Consider the following 17594-nt stretch of genomic DNA (forward strand, 5'->3'; position numbering starts at 1 on the left):
AAGGCCACTTTTGGTCAGCTCTTAAGGTGGCTATTCTCCTTAGATAGCTGTTGGCTGAACAAGGTACATTTTTCCGTTGATAGATGGGGAAATAAGCCACTACCTGGCATGTACCTTGTGAACAAAAGGATCGGGTATGTAAATTCAATATCTGACATCTGTCGTTGACACCTTCCCATATAAATTGGTCGATCTTATGAAATGTGCAGATTTGTCCAAAGTTGGTCTCATATGTATAGCCACCTTTAAGAGCTTGAAGAATATACCGAAAATACATTTACACACAGAAGACCAACCAGTTAAGACTTGTTCGATTTTATGTGATCAACCAATTTCTTAAATGTGATGATAATCAGGGATCCTCTTTCTAAATCATATTTGTCTATTTATCTCTACAGGTATCAAAGATAATGAACTATAAGCCGGTATGATCTGGAGCATCTCAATGTGATCCATTCTCATGTCGTTTCTTTTTTTAGTTCCAAATTTATTTGTTAGTGCTACTCACTTGGGAGCGATTATGAGGTATCACAGGAACAGTTTCTATTTAAAAGTCCTCATGGTTTATAAACCACATCACAGGAAGACTCAAATACAGCCCTTGTCCGGCACAAAGTGAAACATAAAGTAAAAACTCCGTACAATAGTGCGGGTTCGCCTGCTTGAGTTGGAGTCCAGCTTCTTGGTCCTTTAGCAAATGCACACAATCCTGGAGGTCTGCACACCTCCACACACAGACATGTGTGAGACAAATAGGTCTCATTTTACAATGTGAACCATACCAAGGAGTGGAGATATAAGATGACTCACGTGGATGACTGTAAAGCCACAGCAAGGGTTAACACTCTGTGGCTATTTCACAATTCACTCTTAATTTCATTATGAATATATTTACTCTGTGGTTGACCAATCAGCAAGTGATTAAGTCTGTGTACCTTCTGCAATGGACAGCCCCATCGCTGAGAATAGATTGGCTTAGTTGCCTTGAATCAACACAACAGTCTTTACTTTGGCTCAATATTTTCTTGGTTTTTCATAATTGGCCATTATACCTTGTAATGATTCCTTATGACAACGGGGAGCCTAATAAATCAGCAGCGAAGAAAGAACAACACATTCGGGAAAATACAAATAAAAGAAAGGACTTCCTTCTTCTTCAGGAACTGATGGAGGAGTATAAAGTTCTCAAACCGGGTCTACGAAAGACTGGCAAAGTAAGTATTTAACGTTCACCTATCATTTTATTTAGGGTTTTTCCATTGTTATATACATACATTGTAGAGAATGATGGTTTAATAAAATGTGTCTGTGGTTTCCAAAGCTCGGGTGTACTGTAGATGGCCCAAAGTGTACAATTCCGGTTTTAATAAATCAAACTATGATTTTCTGGATACGTTTGTTGAGATCTATCTCTTCTGACGTCCCTATACTTAGCAGATGGTCAGCTGGTCCCATTGTCGGCTTGGACTACTTCTATGTGTATGGAGGCATTCAGTCTTTTAGGTTAGTGGCAGAAACCACTTAAAGTTCTAAACACTTTTGCAGAAAATGTGCAAATGTCATTGCCAAGAAGACTTATTAATGTAGTTTGTCAGACAGCTATAAATAGGTAGGAACATTTTGGGAAAAAGTGGTCAAATGTCCCCTACTAGAACACTAGAGATGTTCCCAATGTGCTTCTGATGACACCATTCCAAAATCTATCTTTGGCCTGAATTTTCTGATTTTCTAAAGTCTCTACGGTAATGGTTCAAAACTGTTATCTCCTCCAAGGAAGAGAAGGTGATAAACAGTGATAACCTTGAGCTTGAGATCTAAAGTCATGAAGATCATTGTTGGGTCAACCAGTTCTTATCTATTATCACATAGTGCTTATCTTTGTGTTTAGGTATCTAGGCACCCTTGTACTTAAATAGTTTCATTACCCCCAATAAACTGGGATGAGATTTAGAAGAAAAGTCTGCATTGTAATTGATGGCTTTAAAGAGCCAATAAGGTTATGAGGTTTAAAGTTTAACCCTTTTATTACAGGAAACTTATCAATGTTAATCTTTGTTTTTTTTTTCTATCAATTGCAATGACATCGGCATAAAAAGTAGTTTGCCCGATCCTTTTATTATCCTCAGAGATAAGTTGCTGCCGGATGGAGCTTACAGACGAGGACTGAGGAGTTTGGGAGCAACTTTCTCCCCTCTTCCCATGCAGAACACATGTATGATCAGCTAGGCTGAGTCAGGAAAGAGATCTGTCAACAGAATGAGCATTTAGTCAGTAGCTGGTATAATCGGAGGTACCCTAAGACTACTTTATAGAGTGCTTGCCAACCCTCCCAGAACACCCAAGAAGCTCCCATAAAAAGCCCTGGCATCCAGATACTTTATCAGGAGGTAGAATCGTGAACTTAATGGCTGAGCAGCTGCATGCAGCCTTACACTACCAAGCACAATGCAGAGCGTCGGATGGAGTGGTGTAAAGCTTCAACCACTGGACTCTGGAGGAGACGTGTTCTGTGCAGTGATGGATCACACTTCTCTCTGGCATCTAATGGAGGAGTCTGGTGAATGCAAGGAGAACGCTACCCCCTGACTGCATTGTGCACGCTATACAGTTTGGTGGAGGAGGATAACCTATGGGTTTGTTATCAGGGGGCGGCCTCTGCCCCTTAGGGTACCGTCACACAGTGCAATTTTGATCGCTACGACGGCACGATTCGTGACGTTACATCGTCGGTCAATTATCGCTCCAACATCGTAGACTGCGGTCACACTTCGCGATGCACGGCGCTGGAGCGATAATTTCATGACGTATTTGCGATGTAGAAGTCGTATGGGACAGTCGTACGGTCATGTCACACAAGACAATTCAGAGCACATTTTGCATAATCTGTGCGTGACGTTGTTCACTAGGGGCGTGTTGTGCTGCTAGCTAATGTGCTGATAGGCCACAGGTTCTGTGCACACAATTGGTTGGAAAATTTGTCATGGGGGCACAGGATGGGAGCAGCACATGATAGGATGGAGAACATATACCAATAGAAATGCTCGCCACCAGGGCGTAGAACGGGTTCAATAGCTAGTATAATATATCGACATAACACAGCAGCCCCAAAAAAATAGTAGTACCTCCATATAATGCCTTAAGCTCTGCACAATGGCCTCGCATGTCTCCGGAATCACAACGCTCAGTAAAGGTCTGGAAACAGCTGCGGAAAACTGCAAATCCTGAAGAGACCTTCCTGTAGCCAGGAACCGCAGTGTCACCGCCAACCTTTCATCCACGGGCACGGCTGCACGCATCGGCGTATCACGCCTTTGTATGAGTGGCGTAACAGCAGAAAGTATTATCTTGAAGGATTCCTCTGACATCCTAAGGTAGTTTCGGAAATCATGAGGGTTATTATCACGTAACTCTCTTATGAGACCCATGTGTGACAATGTGGATCTTTTCTGCTGCCAGCTTCGGGTCCACATGCGACGTTTTCGTTTAGGACGTCTCTCCTCTTGGAGACGTGCTGCCTCAAACACCAGGGCAGCAGCAACAACAGAACTCTCATCGGAAGTGAGCATACTTCCTAAAAAGAAAACAAACGTACAATAAATACACGTGCTTACAAAACAATGTTTTGACCATTGATCTAATAACTATATATGTTGCTACTGGCATAAACGGGGCAGTCCACCATGCTACAGCTCGATCTGTAAAAGGATTAATTGGGCCACGCTACAGCTGTGTACCTGAGGCTCTCTTGCCTACCCTACTCCCCATAAGGAACAATCGTCCACACTCCAGCGTTTATCCCTGTTGAAGCGCAACATCTGCTACGCTGTAGCGTTATACATACCTCTTGCGGTAAAAGTCTGTAGTTATAGTAGTTATAAAAGTCCAGGGAATCCAGCGAATTTAGGAGTTCTGTTTCCAGCACGTGCTCCAGAGAGAAAAGAATACAGCGCTCGACAGCTCCGGTTTTATCAGCCGGGAACAATAGTCCTTTGTCTGTCGAATGAGCGCACAGTATTGTACCGCCCAATCGGCACACAGGAGGTGGAGAATTTGGCGCTCCTACGTAGCCAGCTCCTCCACCCATTACATCGTATACAATATCGTGCACACCTTTGTTACACCATGCGATCATGCCGCCACAGCGGGACACTAGACGACGAAAGAAAGTTTCAAACGATCTGCTACGACGTACGATTCTCAGCGGGGTCCCTGATCGCAGGAGCGTGTCAGACACTGCGAGATCGTAACTATATCGCTCGAACGTCACGAATCGTGCCGTCGTAGCGATCAAAATTGCACTGTGTGACGGTACCCTAAATTCTACCGGAGGTGAAATCTTAATACTTAAGAACAAAACATTGCGGACAATTGCTGCTTCGTGGGAACAGTTTTGGGGAAGGCCCCTTTGTGTTCCCCATGACTGTGCCCGATACACATGGTCCATACAGATACAGTTGGGTGAGTTTGGGGGAAGAACATGACCGACCGCCCAGAAGCCGGACCTCAGCCCCATCCCACACCTAGAGCGGAGGTTGTGAGTCCGGCCTCTCCAAAACATTTTAGTCAGACATCACAAATGTTTTTCTGGATGAAATGGAAAAAAAATCCCTCAGACACAACCCAATTCTGACACCAGTGGATCTTCCTCCAGAATTCATTCCTCTTGAGTATACGAGTCCATGTGATGATGAACAAATGCCAATCATTGTCTCAGTTACTTATTAATTTCCTCCTGTATATGACGTATAAAATCGTCTTCTAATAATTTACCAGGTATATGGGCCAACTAAAGACACTAGATAAGATCCCGGGTCATCGAATCCTACACTGAGGATCATTACACAAGGAATCACCTGGAATAACACTATGGGCACCAAATACGCTATGGAGCTTTTTTGGTTAATTACTCTACTGGTCTGTGGGGTCAACTCCAACAGGGATGAAGCCTTGAGGATAATGGAGAGCAGTCCTGTCATTGATGGGTAAGTGTTGCCCTAGGTTATAGGTAGACCTGATGTAGCAGTCTTATTTCTATCCATAGCCCGTGTCGCACTATTAATTGCTGAATGAGCTAACTGAGATCCCGTCAGTCAGCCCGCCATGAAGGTCTTACGGGACAGTTTTGAGATCTTATGTCTGTCTTTTCCTGAGCTCTTCTCAGCTGATTTATGAGCACGTAGAGCAAAACTTCTAATGAAACTCAATTGCAAAAATGATTTTTAGCCCCAAATGTATGAATTTGAGTAAAATAAAAAAAAATCCTCAAAGGTGGACAACCCCTTTAATGATCAAAAGGAATCCCTCCTGTTAAAGAGGTCCTCCACCTTGGACAATCCTTACACGTTAGGTTATTTTGACAATAAACTGGTCATAATTTATCTCTGCTGAGATCTCCGCCGATCACTGTCAGGAAACCCAGCAGTAGGTGTTATATTTCCAAATAGCGCCACCCACAGGAAAAATTAAGCATTTCAGTGCGCTCATCTTAATCAATGGACTGTCTGTCCTGAGAAAGAGACACTTTTGAAGCACTCTGTTAAAAAAAAGGGCATCCTGAACATGTGACCCCCCCTCTATTAAAGGGGTTCTACACTACAATATTGCTTTTTACTAATGGTGATACTCACCTATCATACTCCCACTGTTCCTCTGCACCACTGGCTGTGTCCCTCTCCGTTCTATTTGCTTCCTCTTCCTGCGGTGGATCCCATATGACCACTGCAGCCAATCAGTGGCCATTGATTGGCTGCAGCCTTGAGCTAAGAAACGAGAATGGCAAAGAGAAAGGCAGGGAAAACATCCAGTGGTGTAGAGGAACAATGTGGCCATTTTAGGTCAGTATATGTTTGTTTGTTTTTTCTTTTTCGACCATTATAAAGTCATCAGTAAAATATAATGTAGTAATAGACAACCCCTTTAACTCTGAATTCCCTGATGGAAATGGGTTTTATAAATCGGACCACCCATTTAATAATAAATCCCATCTTCTCCATAGGCACAATGATCTGCCCTGGCAGCTACTGATTGCATCCAATAACCAGCTGAGTAAAGTGGACCTTTTCACAGTGAATACTACTCACACCAACATCCCCAAACTACGAGAGGGAAAAGTTGGAGGACAGGTGAGTGTTTAAAGACCCAACTATTTATGGGGAATTAACAAAAAAAAAAAAAAAGTTTGTATATTACGGTAATTAATATGTAACCTAAAACTTTTCCAAACTTGTGGCAACAGCTTATTAAGTAACCAAATCCTTCATTTCTTTGCCAGCTTACAGCCTAGACTGATGCAATACAACCAGATCTGCTTATTCACTAGTACAAAGGGAAAGATTTATTATTCTAAGCCCATATTATCTTTTGTACAAAAAATTTACTTAAAAATTTACGTAAATTTTTGCACAATTTGCAGCAAATTTTCACATCTAGTTTTAGGCCTATGAATTTACTATTTGTGCCTTATTCAAAGGGGTGTGTGGCTTATCTTATAATGCACCAACACGTGCCACATTTATCCGATAAAGCAGACACTTGTATTTTGGCAAAAAAACCTCTTGGAAAAGATCCAACGTGGCAGCGCTTATTTCTTGGTAGAGAGGAGTCTGCTTTCAACCGTTGCAAACAAGTTAATTCTAAGTATAGATGGATCTTAAAGGAGTTTTAACATGATGATAAAAGAAGAAAGAAGCCAAAAATCCACTCCCTGCCCCAGCGCTGCCACTTCAAAAGTGGGAAAAAGTGGTGACGTCACCAATATCAGACACCTGACTGCTGCGGCCAGTGATTGACTGCAGGGTCAGGATACTGGTGGATTCATGGCAGAGACCTTTGGAGTGGCAGCATTGGACCTGGGTGCGGATTCCTGGGGTGGTTATAGCTTTTCATTTTTTTCCAGAAGTTTTCTTCTTTTTTTATAACTAAAAAAACTTTCTTAATGCAAAGTTAAGATAAGAAGGCAAAGCTGCTAATAGTAAAGGAAACCTAGATTAGTAATCCTCACCTATGGGCATTGATTGCCCATCATTTTTTTTTATTCTTTTATCCTATGTATTTGCTTTAATGTATTTTCACCCAGAACATTATTTGTACGTAGTTCTGGGCCGCCTACGTTCCTTGTAATACTCAAGGCAAAGATGCTGTGAAAAGGACCTTGGAGCAGATAGACGTCATCCATCGGATGTGCCAAAAGTATCCCGATGACTTCCTGTGCGTAACCACTGCCGGAGGTGAGAACCGATGGGTGGTGGATTAGAAGGGATGCCGCAAGGGTATATGTAAAGTCAAGGAGCTCGGCTATGTTTTCTGGTACAGAATGGCCCAGGAATATGTTACAATATGATTCAGGACCAGTAGACCGAACAATGTAAAAGTGAAGGCTGCAGCCAATCAATGGCCGCTAATTGGCTGCAGCAGTCACAGGACTGTTGTATTCCTCATACAGGGATTGTTCAAGCTATCCAGAATAAGAAGGTGGCCAGTCTGATTGGTGTGGAGGGTGGACACTCCATCGACAGCAGCTTAGCAGTACTGCGGACCTTTTACCATCTCGGGGTGCGATATATGACCTTGACTCACAGCTGTAACGTCCCATGGTAAGATCCGTAACCACACTTGGAATTATAGCATTATGCTTTTATTTGTATTGACTGCCAACAAGGGGGCATCAGGTAACCAACGCCATGACGCTGGTGCCAAAATCATCATATTGTACTACTGGTGATGGGATTATACCTCTGACCTACAAAATCCTATGTGGGGATCGGAGGCAACGGCAAAGCTGTAAGGGGTACAAATGTCGCGGATGTACCAAAGGCTCTGGTAGTCAAAGACCCAAAGGAAATCAATAGCAATGGCGCCAGTTAGGGAGCATGAAATGGGTTGTGTTATGACCTGGTGGTTAAGAGGCCACACTGAAATGACCTGTTGGCTAAAACGCAACATGGAACGAGCTCTGAGAAGGTGGTATCTCTACTGACCGCAGTCCCTAATCCTAACAACACAACTAGAAATAGCCGTGGGATGTTCCTGACACTCCCTAGACACCTCGTCACAGCCTCAGATATAACTACCCCTAAAGAAGGAAATAGAAAGCTATCTTGCCTCAGAGAAACCCCCAAAAGGAAAGACAGCCCCCCACAAATATTGACTGTGAAAGGAGAGGGAAATGACGAACACAGAAATGAAATTAGATTTCAGCAAAGGGAGGCCAAAACTAAACTAGATAGACAGAGAGCAAAGGATACTGTGCGGTCAGTATTAAAAACTACAAAATCCACGCAGAGTTTACAAAAATGAACTCCACACCGACTCACGGTGTGGAGGGGCAAATCTGCTTTCCCAGAGCTTCCAGCTAGCCTGAATAAGACATAGTGACAAGCTGGACAAAAGAGACAAAATGCAAAGCAATAGAGTCCAAAACAAATGGACAAACAAAACTAGCAAAACTTATCTTTTGCAGACAAGGACTGGCCATATGAGAAATCCAAGGGAAGAATCAAATCCAACAAAGAACATTGACAGCAGGCAAGGACTAAAGCCCAGAGCAGGTTTAAATAACAAACCCAGGCAAGGCAATTAGTGAAGGCAGCTGCTAAAGCCACCTAACGGAGCAGCAGTTCCACTTGAAACCGCCAGAGGGAGCCCAAGGGCAGAACCCGCAAAAATACCATTAGCAACCACAGGAGGGAGCTCCAGAACGGAACTCACAACAGGGTTGTGCCACAAAGTACATTTTAATCAATAGATCTTGGAATAATAATAACTTCTACAATTGGATGTGTTAAGAAAAAATGTTCCTGTGCTGAGATAATCTTATAAATGTGCCCCTGCTGTGTACTGTGTAATGGCTGTGTCTGCAGGAACTTGGTTGGATATAGCACATGTCCTCGGCAGGGGAGGACGCACAAGAGAGTATACAGACATTACAGCAGAGAGATTGCAGCTGATTCTTTTTGTAAGGCAAAACCTTTCACTGCCTGTTTTAAAGCAATGTTTTACATCAAAGAAAGAATCAGCTGCAATCCCTCTGCTGTAATATCTGTATACTCTTTTACTCCCCCCTCCTACCCAGGAGATGTGGTATGATCTGACCAAGTTCCTGCAGACACAGCCATTACACAGTACACAGCAGGGGCACATTTATAAGATCATCTCAGCACAGGAACATTTTTTTTAAACACATCCAATTGTGGAAATTATTATTATTCCAAGATCTATTGATTAAAACATTGATTAAAATTAAATTTGTTCTTACGAAAAACCCTTTAAGTCCTAATAACTGAAAGCTCTTGGACCCTGTTCATGGAATCACGGGTATTAAATATGCTTTCTTACAAATTATACCTCTTGGTTTCTTAATAGGGCGGATAACTGGCTGGTGGATACAAATAAAGATCCAGCTAAGAGCAACGGCTTGTCTGAATTTGGAAAGGTGAGTACGTAAATGAGCTCTCCACCAGCAGGAGGGAAACAGTCTCTAGTGCCACCGATAGTCAGCTATGACTCTCGAAGCACGAGTAGTGTCACCCATCCAAAAGAGGTACAAATATTGGGGTCCCGGAGAAACATCGGTGATTTTAGGTTCTATTTGGTTCTATTACTTATGGGATTTTTCATAAGTAATTAATGTTATTACAGCTGTGTCATTAAAATTACCCAAACTTGGGAAATTATTCAAGGTCTGACATTTCTCTGAATACACAAGTTAAAAACTAATTTGGTAGAATATACTGTATACTCCCCAACGATCCTCAGAAGATATGACTTATGGTTTGGATATTGATAACTCTTAATTTTGGCAGTCAACTTTTAAGTTATGGTTTGGATATTGATAATTTTTAATCTTGGAAATGAACTTTTAAGTTATGGTTTGATTATTGATAACTTTTAATTTTGGCAATAAACATTTAAAGGTATAAAGACCTCCCTACCCGAGTAGGTTCAGATTGTCCATAAAGAGGTTTAATTGAGCTAACTCCTAACTGAGGTTATGGCTTCCAGGACATGCTAGGAGTTGTAGTCTTAAAACAACTAAAGAAAATCAGATTGGAGACCACAGCTATACAGCAATGGCCGGACCTGCCTTCACTTCGCTTTGACATTCCAATCTTCTCTGATCACCTAAACTTTGAGGGTATTTACTCCAAGAAGTGACGACATAACGTTTCCTAAATCCATTAATACCTTTTTCCAAGACACATCAAACACTTTTGCAGATTTCTTTTTATAACAATGTGTAATTGTGTTTTTTGGAACAAATAATATGTTTCATGCTTGGGTTACGATACATTGACGCCCCCTTACGATATATTGATGCCACACTTCATCCATATATGCCCACCCTGATTTATTTTTTCCGTGACCTCAGAATACCGACTGCTCATATACAGTAAGTCAAGAATCACCCTGAAAAATCTGTACATCATTAAATATTGGAAGGATATAAACTTTTCCAGGCAGTCGGATGACTTTTTAGGATGTCGGAGAGGGACTTTTACCTAATAAAATTACCCATTAATCCAACACATAGTGATAATAATAAGACAATTATTATATAAAGTCATCTACTTATATTTGGATGGATCCAGACTTTGGACGTTGCTAGATTTGGTCCGCAGCTGATGGCTTTGTATCTGTTGTAGAACTAATACTCTCAGTATCCAATGTCGGCCATCAGGTGTAAGGACAAGTTCTAGCTTTACAATATAGCTATAGGTTGGAGACCTTAAAGGGAACCTGTCACCTGAATTTGGCGGGACTGGTTTTGGGTCATATGGGCGGAGTTTTCGGGTTTTTGATTCACCCTTTCCTTACCCACTGGCTGCATGCTGGGTGCAATATTGGATTGAAGTTCATTCTCTGTCCTCCGTAGTACACGCCTGCACAAGGCAATCTTGCCTTGTGCAGGCATGTACTACGGAGAACAGAGAATGAACTTCAATCCAATATTTCGGCCAGCATGCAGCCAGCAGGTAAGGAAAGGGTGAATCAAACACCCGAAAACTCCGCCCATATGACCCAAAACCAGTCCCGCCAAATTCAGGTGACAGGTTCCCTTTAAAGGGTTATTACCAAAATATGAAATTTGCCCCAATCTTTTGGGATTACGCAGCAGTCGGCATAGACTATGAATGAATGGAGTGGAGGTCGAGCACCATTCAAGATGGTCCTCGAAGTCCCTGCAACCATTTCACATCTGGACTTACTATCTTAATACAGAAAGTCGTCTTGGAGATGAATCGCCTTGGAATGATTGTGGATTTAGCTCATGTTTCGGAAAAGACGATGAGAGATGCCCTAAGCGTCTCTGTGGCCCCCGTCATATTCAGTCACTCATCTGCCTTCCATCTATGCAATCATGCCAGGAACGTGAAAGATGACGTTCTCAGAATTGTGGTAAGTGAGAACATCAGAAAGTCTTATATAACTAGAATAAGACTGAAGGTGAAAATCCACACCCAGGCTCTCCTCTTCCTAGAGTCTTCCATTCACTGTGTGACCATTGCTTATCTTGGCTCAGGCAGCACATAGACTTGATCACCTTCATCTACTAGAATATTGCAGCAAAGCTGCTGGTCTCTCTGCTCCTCCCTCCTCCTCCATAGACTTCAATGGATAGTTGTAATCTGATCCCTCAGTAAACTGACAGTCTGTCTTTTTTTGATCAAGTTGGATTCTACATGGCAGATCTTCCAGCAGTGATTGGAGCAAGCTTCGATTGCTGCTATATAACCACGTAAATGCCGCTATCAATCTAACTGTTTTTTTTTTTTTTACATTTTCCTTATTTTTGGATGGGAAAAGGGTGACACCACGGTACCCCGGGTTAGAACGGGTGGCAGGATGGGCTTCTAAATCTGTATTTCTGGTTCCTGAATAAAGGGGAGGAAAAAGCGAATTGCAAAATTGGCCGTAACGGGAAGGGGTTAAATTGATCAATGGCTACTGAAAAGTTGCCATGATATAAGAGAAACACTGCAAAACCTCCTGACATCCTCTGTTTCTGATTACAGAAAGACAAGAAGGGTCTGGTGATGGTGAACTTCTATAATGACTATGTCACATGCAAAACCGCTGCCAATCTGTCCGATGTGGCCGGTAAGTAGTGATCGGATAGTATGGATTCCATGTTCTGTCTCCTATAGGACTATCAACCTAGTAATGGGTGCGATATTAAAGTGTTACTTCCGCATCCATTGTCTCTGACCTGTCATGGACACCTTAGATACAGTCTTGCTTTTTTTTTGCACCATTTACATTTATGTTTATCTTTCCATAGATCATTTTGATCACATTAAAAAAATTGCTGGATATGAATCTGTTGGATTTGGAGGTGATTATGATGGAGTCCCCAGGTACGCTGGTTAAAAACCACTCCTTAGAAATAATATAATTCTAGCTTCTTGCAGCCACCACTAAAGGGAGCACACTGCATACACTCTATATAGAAAACTAGATGGTGGCCCGATTCTAACGCATCGGGTATTCTAGAATATGTATGTATGTATGTATGTATATAGCAGCCTCATAGTATACAGCACAGGCCACGTAGTATATAGGAGCCATGTAGTATATAGCAGACACCCAGTATATAACACAGCCCACGCAATATATAACACAGCCCACGCAGTATATAACACAGCCCATGCAGTATATAACACAGCCCACGCAGTATATAACACAGCCCACGCAGTATATAACACAGGCCACACAGTATATAATACAGGCCATGCAGTATATAATACAGGCCACGCAGTATATAACACAGCCCACGTAGTATATAACACAGCCCACGTAGTATATAGCACAGCCCACGCAGTATATAGCGCAGCCCACGCAGTATATAACACAGCCCACGCAGTATATAACACAGCCCACGCAGTATATAACACAGCCCACGCAATATATAACACAGCCCACGTAGTATATAACACAGCCCACGTAGTATATAACACAGCCCACGTAGTATATAACACAGCCCACGCAGTATATAGCACAGCCCACGCAGTATATAACACTGGCCACGTAGTATATAGCAGCCACGCGGTATATAACACAGCCCACGTAGTATATAGCAGTGTGGGCACCATATCCCTGTTAAAAAAATGTAAATAAAAAATAGTTATGTACTTACCCGCCGGCGTGCAATGAAGCTGTCCCGATGCGCACTCTGCTGCCGCCAGCTTCCATTCCCAGCGATGCATTGCGAAATTACCCAGATGAATTAGCGGTCTCGCGAGACCGCTAAGTCTTCTGGGTAATTTCACAATTCATCTCTGGGAACGGAAGCTGGCGGCAGCTGCGCGCGCATCGGCGGACGACAGAAGGTGAGAATAGCAGGCTTTTTTGTTTTTTTTTATAATTTTTACTGTAACATTAGATCTTTTTACTATTGATGCTGCATAGGCAGCATCAATAGTAAAAAGTTGGTCACACAGGGTTAATAGCAGCGTTAACGGAGTGCGTTACCTGCGGCATAACGTGGTCCGTTAACGCTGCCATTAACCCTGTGTCAGCGCTGACTGGAGGGGAGTATGGAGCGGGCGCCGGGCACTGACTGGACGGAAGTAGGGAGGGACTAATTCTCGGCCGGACTGTGCCCTTCGCTGACACCAGTCAGTGTCGCGGGATTTCCGTTACAGACAGACAGACAGACGGAAGTGACCCTTAGACAATTAAATATATAGATAAACAAAATAATTGAGCTCCCCCTGCTGGCTGTAGATAGAATTAAATCAGGAAATTTTACATTTTTTGCAGGAGATTTGGAGAGAGTGTGGGACATAGCAGGTCATTTTATACTTATGCAAAAGAAAATGACCTCTGATCTAATCAGTATGCAAAACCATAATCAATTAAAATAGCACGTTAGGTCAGTGACAGTGTGTGGGCTCTTTAATAAAGTCTATGATGCAGAGTGGGGCTCGTAGGATTTCCACTGAACCTATATACCAGTCTGTGGGCTAGTTTGGTGGTCTGGGCACCAGAACACCCATTGCCATGCTGCACGTTTTACGAAGTGAATTTAATGGGTTATCCATTTTTGGAGACTTTTTTTTTTTTTTACTTAAATGCATATAATTAAAGCTAAAAATACATTTTGCAGTTGGGTTTTATTAAATATGTTGCACCGTTTGCTTCTATATCCTGTGTTGTTCTGGCTATTGCTGGCTGCAGAATGAGGTAACTTAGGATCCGTCAGCGAGCTCGTTCTGACGTCTGATAGGAGAGCACATCACTCTTATATCTCTTTTTTTCCTAGCTCCTCTCATCTGATTAATGGCCTCAGACTACATGAGATTAATTAACCTCTTCACTCCAGGACAAGTTTTTTTGTTTTGTTTTTTTTTCTCCCTTTCTTACAAGAGCCATAACATTTTTATTTTTGCGGCCATATGAGGGCTTGTTTTTTGCGGGACGAGTTGTACGTTTGAATGACACCTTTCATTCTGCCACATAGTCTACTGGTAAATGGGGAAAAAAAATCCAAGAGCAGTGAAATTGCAAAAAAAAGGGCAATTCAACAATGTTTTTGGTTTCTTTTATTTACCATGTTCAATATATGGTCAAACTGACCTGGCAGTATGTTTGCCCAGGTCAGTATGAGTTTGCAGATACCAAACATGTATAGGTTTTTTTTTTTTTTTATTAAGGTGGTGAAAAAAAAAATGTCCCCAAAAAAATTGCTTTTGTTGTCATTTTCCGAGATCCGTAACGTGTCCATTTTTCAAGATCTGGGGTTAGGTGATGGCTTGTTTTTATTTGCTATGAGCTGACGTTTTTACGGATACCATTTTGGGGTAGAATGCAATGTTTTTATTGTCTTGTATTGCAATGTTGCGGCGACCAAAAAAAAATTTTTTTCTCGTTACGTCGTTTACCGATCTTATTAATTTATTTTATATTTTGATACATCGGACATTTCTGAACCAAATATGTGTATTTTTTAAAATATTTTTAAATTGTTTTATTTGTAATGGGGGGTGATTTCACCTAGTATATATATATATATATATATATATATATATATATATATATATATATATATATATATATATATATATATGTAATATATATATTTTTTTTATTTTCTTTTTGTATTCATTAGTCCACTTAGGAGACTTGAAGCTGCCATCGTCCGATCGCTAGTTATATACATAGTAGCATATATAGAAAAATCACTATCTCCTAGGAGGATCGTGATGGCAGGCACAGGGGTCCTCAGCAGACCCCTCCAGCTGTCAGGACAACCCATCGGCGCCCTGTGATCACGTGACGGGCGTGCCTGGGTGACAACCCATAAAGTCACTATTACAAAGCATATCACCCAACTTTCTTAGGGTTCTGAAAAATACATCTGCCATAGTCTGGGGGCTTTTCTACCTCTTCAGGACTCCATAACAGAGCATACATATCGCTCATCGCCCCATAATCCGAATATAATGCATGTTCTATAATGGGGGACTCGTTCATTATCTTAGGGTACCCGATGGACTGAAAGATGTATCCAAGTACCCGGACCTTGTGGCGGAGCTGCTACGGAGAGGATGGACGCAGACAGAGCTCCAGGCAGCCCTGACTAATAACCTCATTCGTGTCTTTAATGAAGTGGAGAAGGTGAGCTCCTGCGCGGATTTAATGGCGGCCATTGGGCCGAAGCTTGCCCCGAATATAACATCTTCTCTTTCTTACTAGACAAGTATCAGCATGAACTCGGCACAGCCCGCGGATGATCCCATAGATTACAAAGAGATTAAGGATGACTGTCGCACCAGCTATGGCTACAGTATATCCACCGGTACCGCCGTCCTTCCACATGTTGGCAAAGGGCTGCTTCTTCTCATGTGTCTTTTTTACCCTTTGTCCCTTTAAACTCTGCAACTACCCTCAAAATCCCATTATATTTAGTGGGGTACATGTATCAATATGCAAATAGCGGCTGCAGACTGGGCACATTTATGGGTGCCATACCGAAAAAAAACAAACAGCCTTTTATAATAATTTCAATGCAGCTGCCACACCTTGTTATACTCCCTTAGTCCTTGCAGTCTGCACCTGGGACATGTGGGACTTTACGCTGATTTTTGGGTTATCATTTTCGGCCGCATGTTATTTAATGACAAATATGGAGTCACATTCAGTCCTGGTATATGAAATAATATTTTTTTTATTAAGCGTCTTTGTCTGCAGTTTCTTCTACATGAACATAGAACACCAGAGGGAATATGTATCATTGAGAAAAATAAGGGGCTCCTAGAAGGGTTTTGGAGTGCGGACCCCCTATTTGCCACAATACTCTCTCTCTCCTGTTGCTGAATTGGATCTATATATCCATGGTCCAATTTAAGGCCCCGAATACATTGGAGGAAAGGACTGACTACGACAGGATCGGACAACCATGTAGCGCATTGGGAAGAGAAGGATCGGGCAGGTGGAATTTTAGAGCCCGATGCTTTTATTTTCAGACAAGTCTGGCAGCAGCTTCCTCCTCTCTCCCCATTGAAAACACATATGGGGGAGTCAGGAGAGAGAACCATCTGCTGAACGAACATATATCCTTTCCACCCAGTCGTTTCTCCCCTCGCTTTTTCAATCCAAGAATATACAATATGTATACAAGGACTCCATTCACCAAACAGATGCCAAAAGATTGCTGTTTTGTCCTCGGTAAGACAGGTTTGCTCTGCCATAACTTCCCACCAACTAAAAGTTCCCACTGAATAAAAACAAGCGAAGATTGCGAAGAACTGATACAGAAAGTATTCTGGAAAAGTGGAAAACTTATATAAAGCTGAACTTTTACAAAACTGAGCTGTGACATTGGATGCTGATAAAAAAGTACACTTTGTAGCATGACCCGAGGCAGAAAAAGAGCCACAAATATAAAATAGTAACGAGCTTCATTAATTTATATTAGTATGAATTCAGAAATAAGTCACACATGGGACGGTGGCATCTTCATAATATACCCACAGGTTGCAGGGCCATCTCGGTGTCACCTATGGGACTGTTATTTGTACCAACTTGTGTCTGATGACCCTCATAGTGCCTGTAGCGCTAATACATTGTCCATTCCCTGATATGTCTAGAGAGATCTGTGCAGACTTGCACTTTATTATATATTAGTAATCTATATATATTGTATTTGGCATTATTTTTTTACTACGTCTTTGTTCCTCATCCTTAACATGCCTCCCTTCCTATGTGTGACTCATTTTTTTTTTTAATGAATTTTTTAGATTATGAATAAAGATTACTATTTGATATTATTTGTGACAATGTACGTCGTTCCATAATAACGATGTCATGGGTCCCATAGCCATGTCAGTGATGTCTACAGGAAAATAGGATTTATTAATTACTCAGGCTATGTAAATATTAAATGTTTAAAAAAAAAATAAAAAAAAAATATATATATATATATATATATATATTATGAAAAGGAGAAAAAAAGAGCCATACTAGGTATATATATATAAAAATCCAAAATTTATTAACAAATCACATAGTCTATATTAAACATACATATAAAAAAGCAGTAGTTCATGTGCAGGAACAATACACCGGGATGGACAGGATCCACCAAAAAACCTTAA

General features: G+C 41.6%; 2 protein-coding genes across 2 annotated transcripts in view; one reads left to right on the forward strand and one right to left on the reverse strand.

Moving 5' to 3' along the window:
- LOC138648969 (sulfotransferase 2B1-like) overlaps window positions 1–3269 on the reverse strand; it is a 34753-nt gene extending 31484 nt beyond the window's left edge. The window contains exon 1 of the mRNA XM_069738986.1: window positions 3123–3269. Within this exon, the coding sequence (XP_069595087.1) occupies window positions 3123–3162 (40 nt within the window). The 5' untranslated portion in view covers window positions 3163–3269. The remainder of the gene's footprint in view (window positions 1–3122) is intronic.
- DPEP1 (dipeptidase 1) lies at window positions 1082–16173 on the forward strand. Its single transcript, XM_069738984.1, has 11 exons — window positions 1082–1214; window positions 4774–4982; window positions 5996–6122; window positions 7094–7226; window positions 7442–7592; window positions 9361–9430; window positions 11218–11394; window positions 12012–12096; window positions 12278–12353; window positions 15480–15615; window positions 15694–16173. The coding sequence occupies exons 2-11, from the start codon at window positions 4867–4869 to the stop codon at window positions 15868–15870; spliced, it is 1248 nt and encodes a 415-aa protein (XP_069595085.1). The 5' UTR covers window positions 1082–1214; window positions 4774–4866; the 3' UTR covers window positions 15871–16173.
- Window positions 16174–17594: the final 1421 nt, after the last annotated feature.

Source organism: Ranitomeya imitator, chromosome 9 (genome assembly GCF_032444005.1).
Source record: "Ranitomeya imitator isolate aRanImi1 chromosome 9, aRanImi1.pri, whole genome shotgun sequence".
Lineage (NCBI taxonomy): Eukaryota > Metazoa > Chordata > Amphibia > Anura > Dendrobatidae > Ranitomeya > Ranitomeya imitator.

What these genes read in the sequence shown, in the direction of transcription:
- DPEP1 (XM_069738984.1), top strand. Translation starts at nt 4,867, where the DNA reads ATGGGCACCAAATACGCTATGGAGCTTTTTTGGTTAATTACTCTACTG. An exon ending in GTGCGTAACCACTGCCGGAG is followed by an intron (nt 7,227 to 7,441) that starts GTGAGAACCGAT and finishes TTCCTCATACAG; the next exon opens with GGATTGTTCAAGCTATCCAG. An exon ending in GATTATGATGGAGTCCCCAG is followed by an intron (nt 12,354 to 15,479) that starts GTACGCTGGTTA and finishes TCATTATCTTAG; the next exon opens with GGTACCCGATGGACTGAAAG.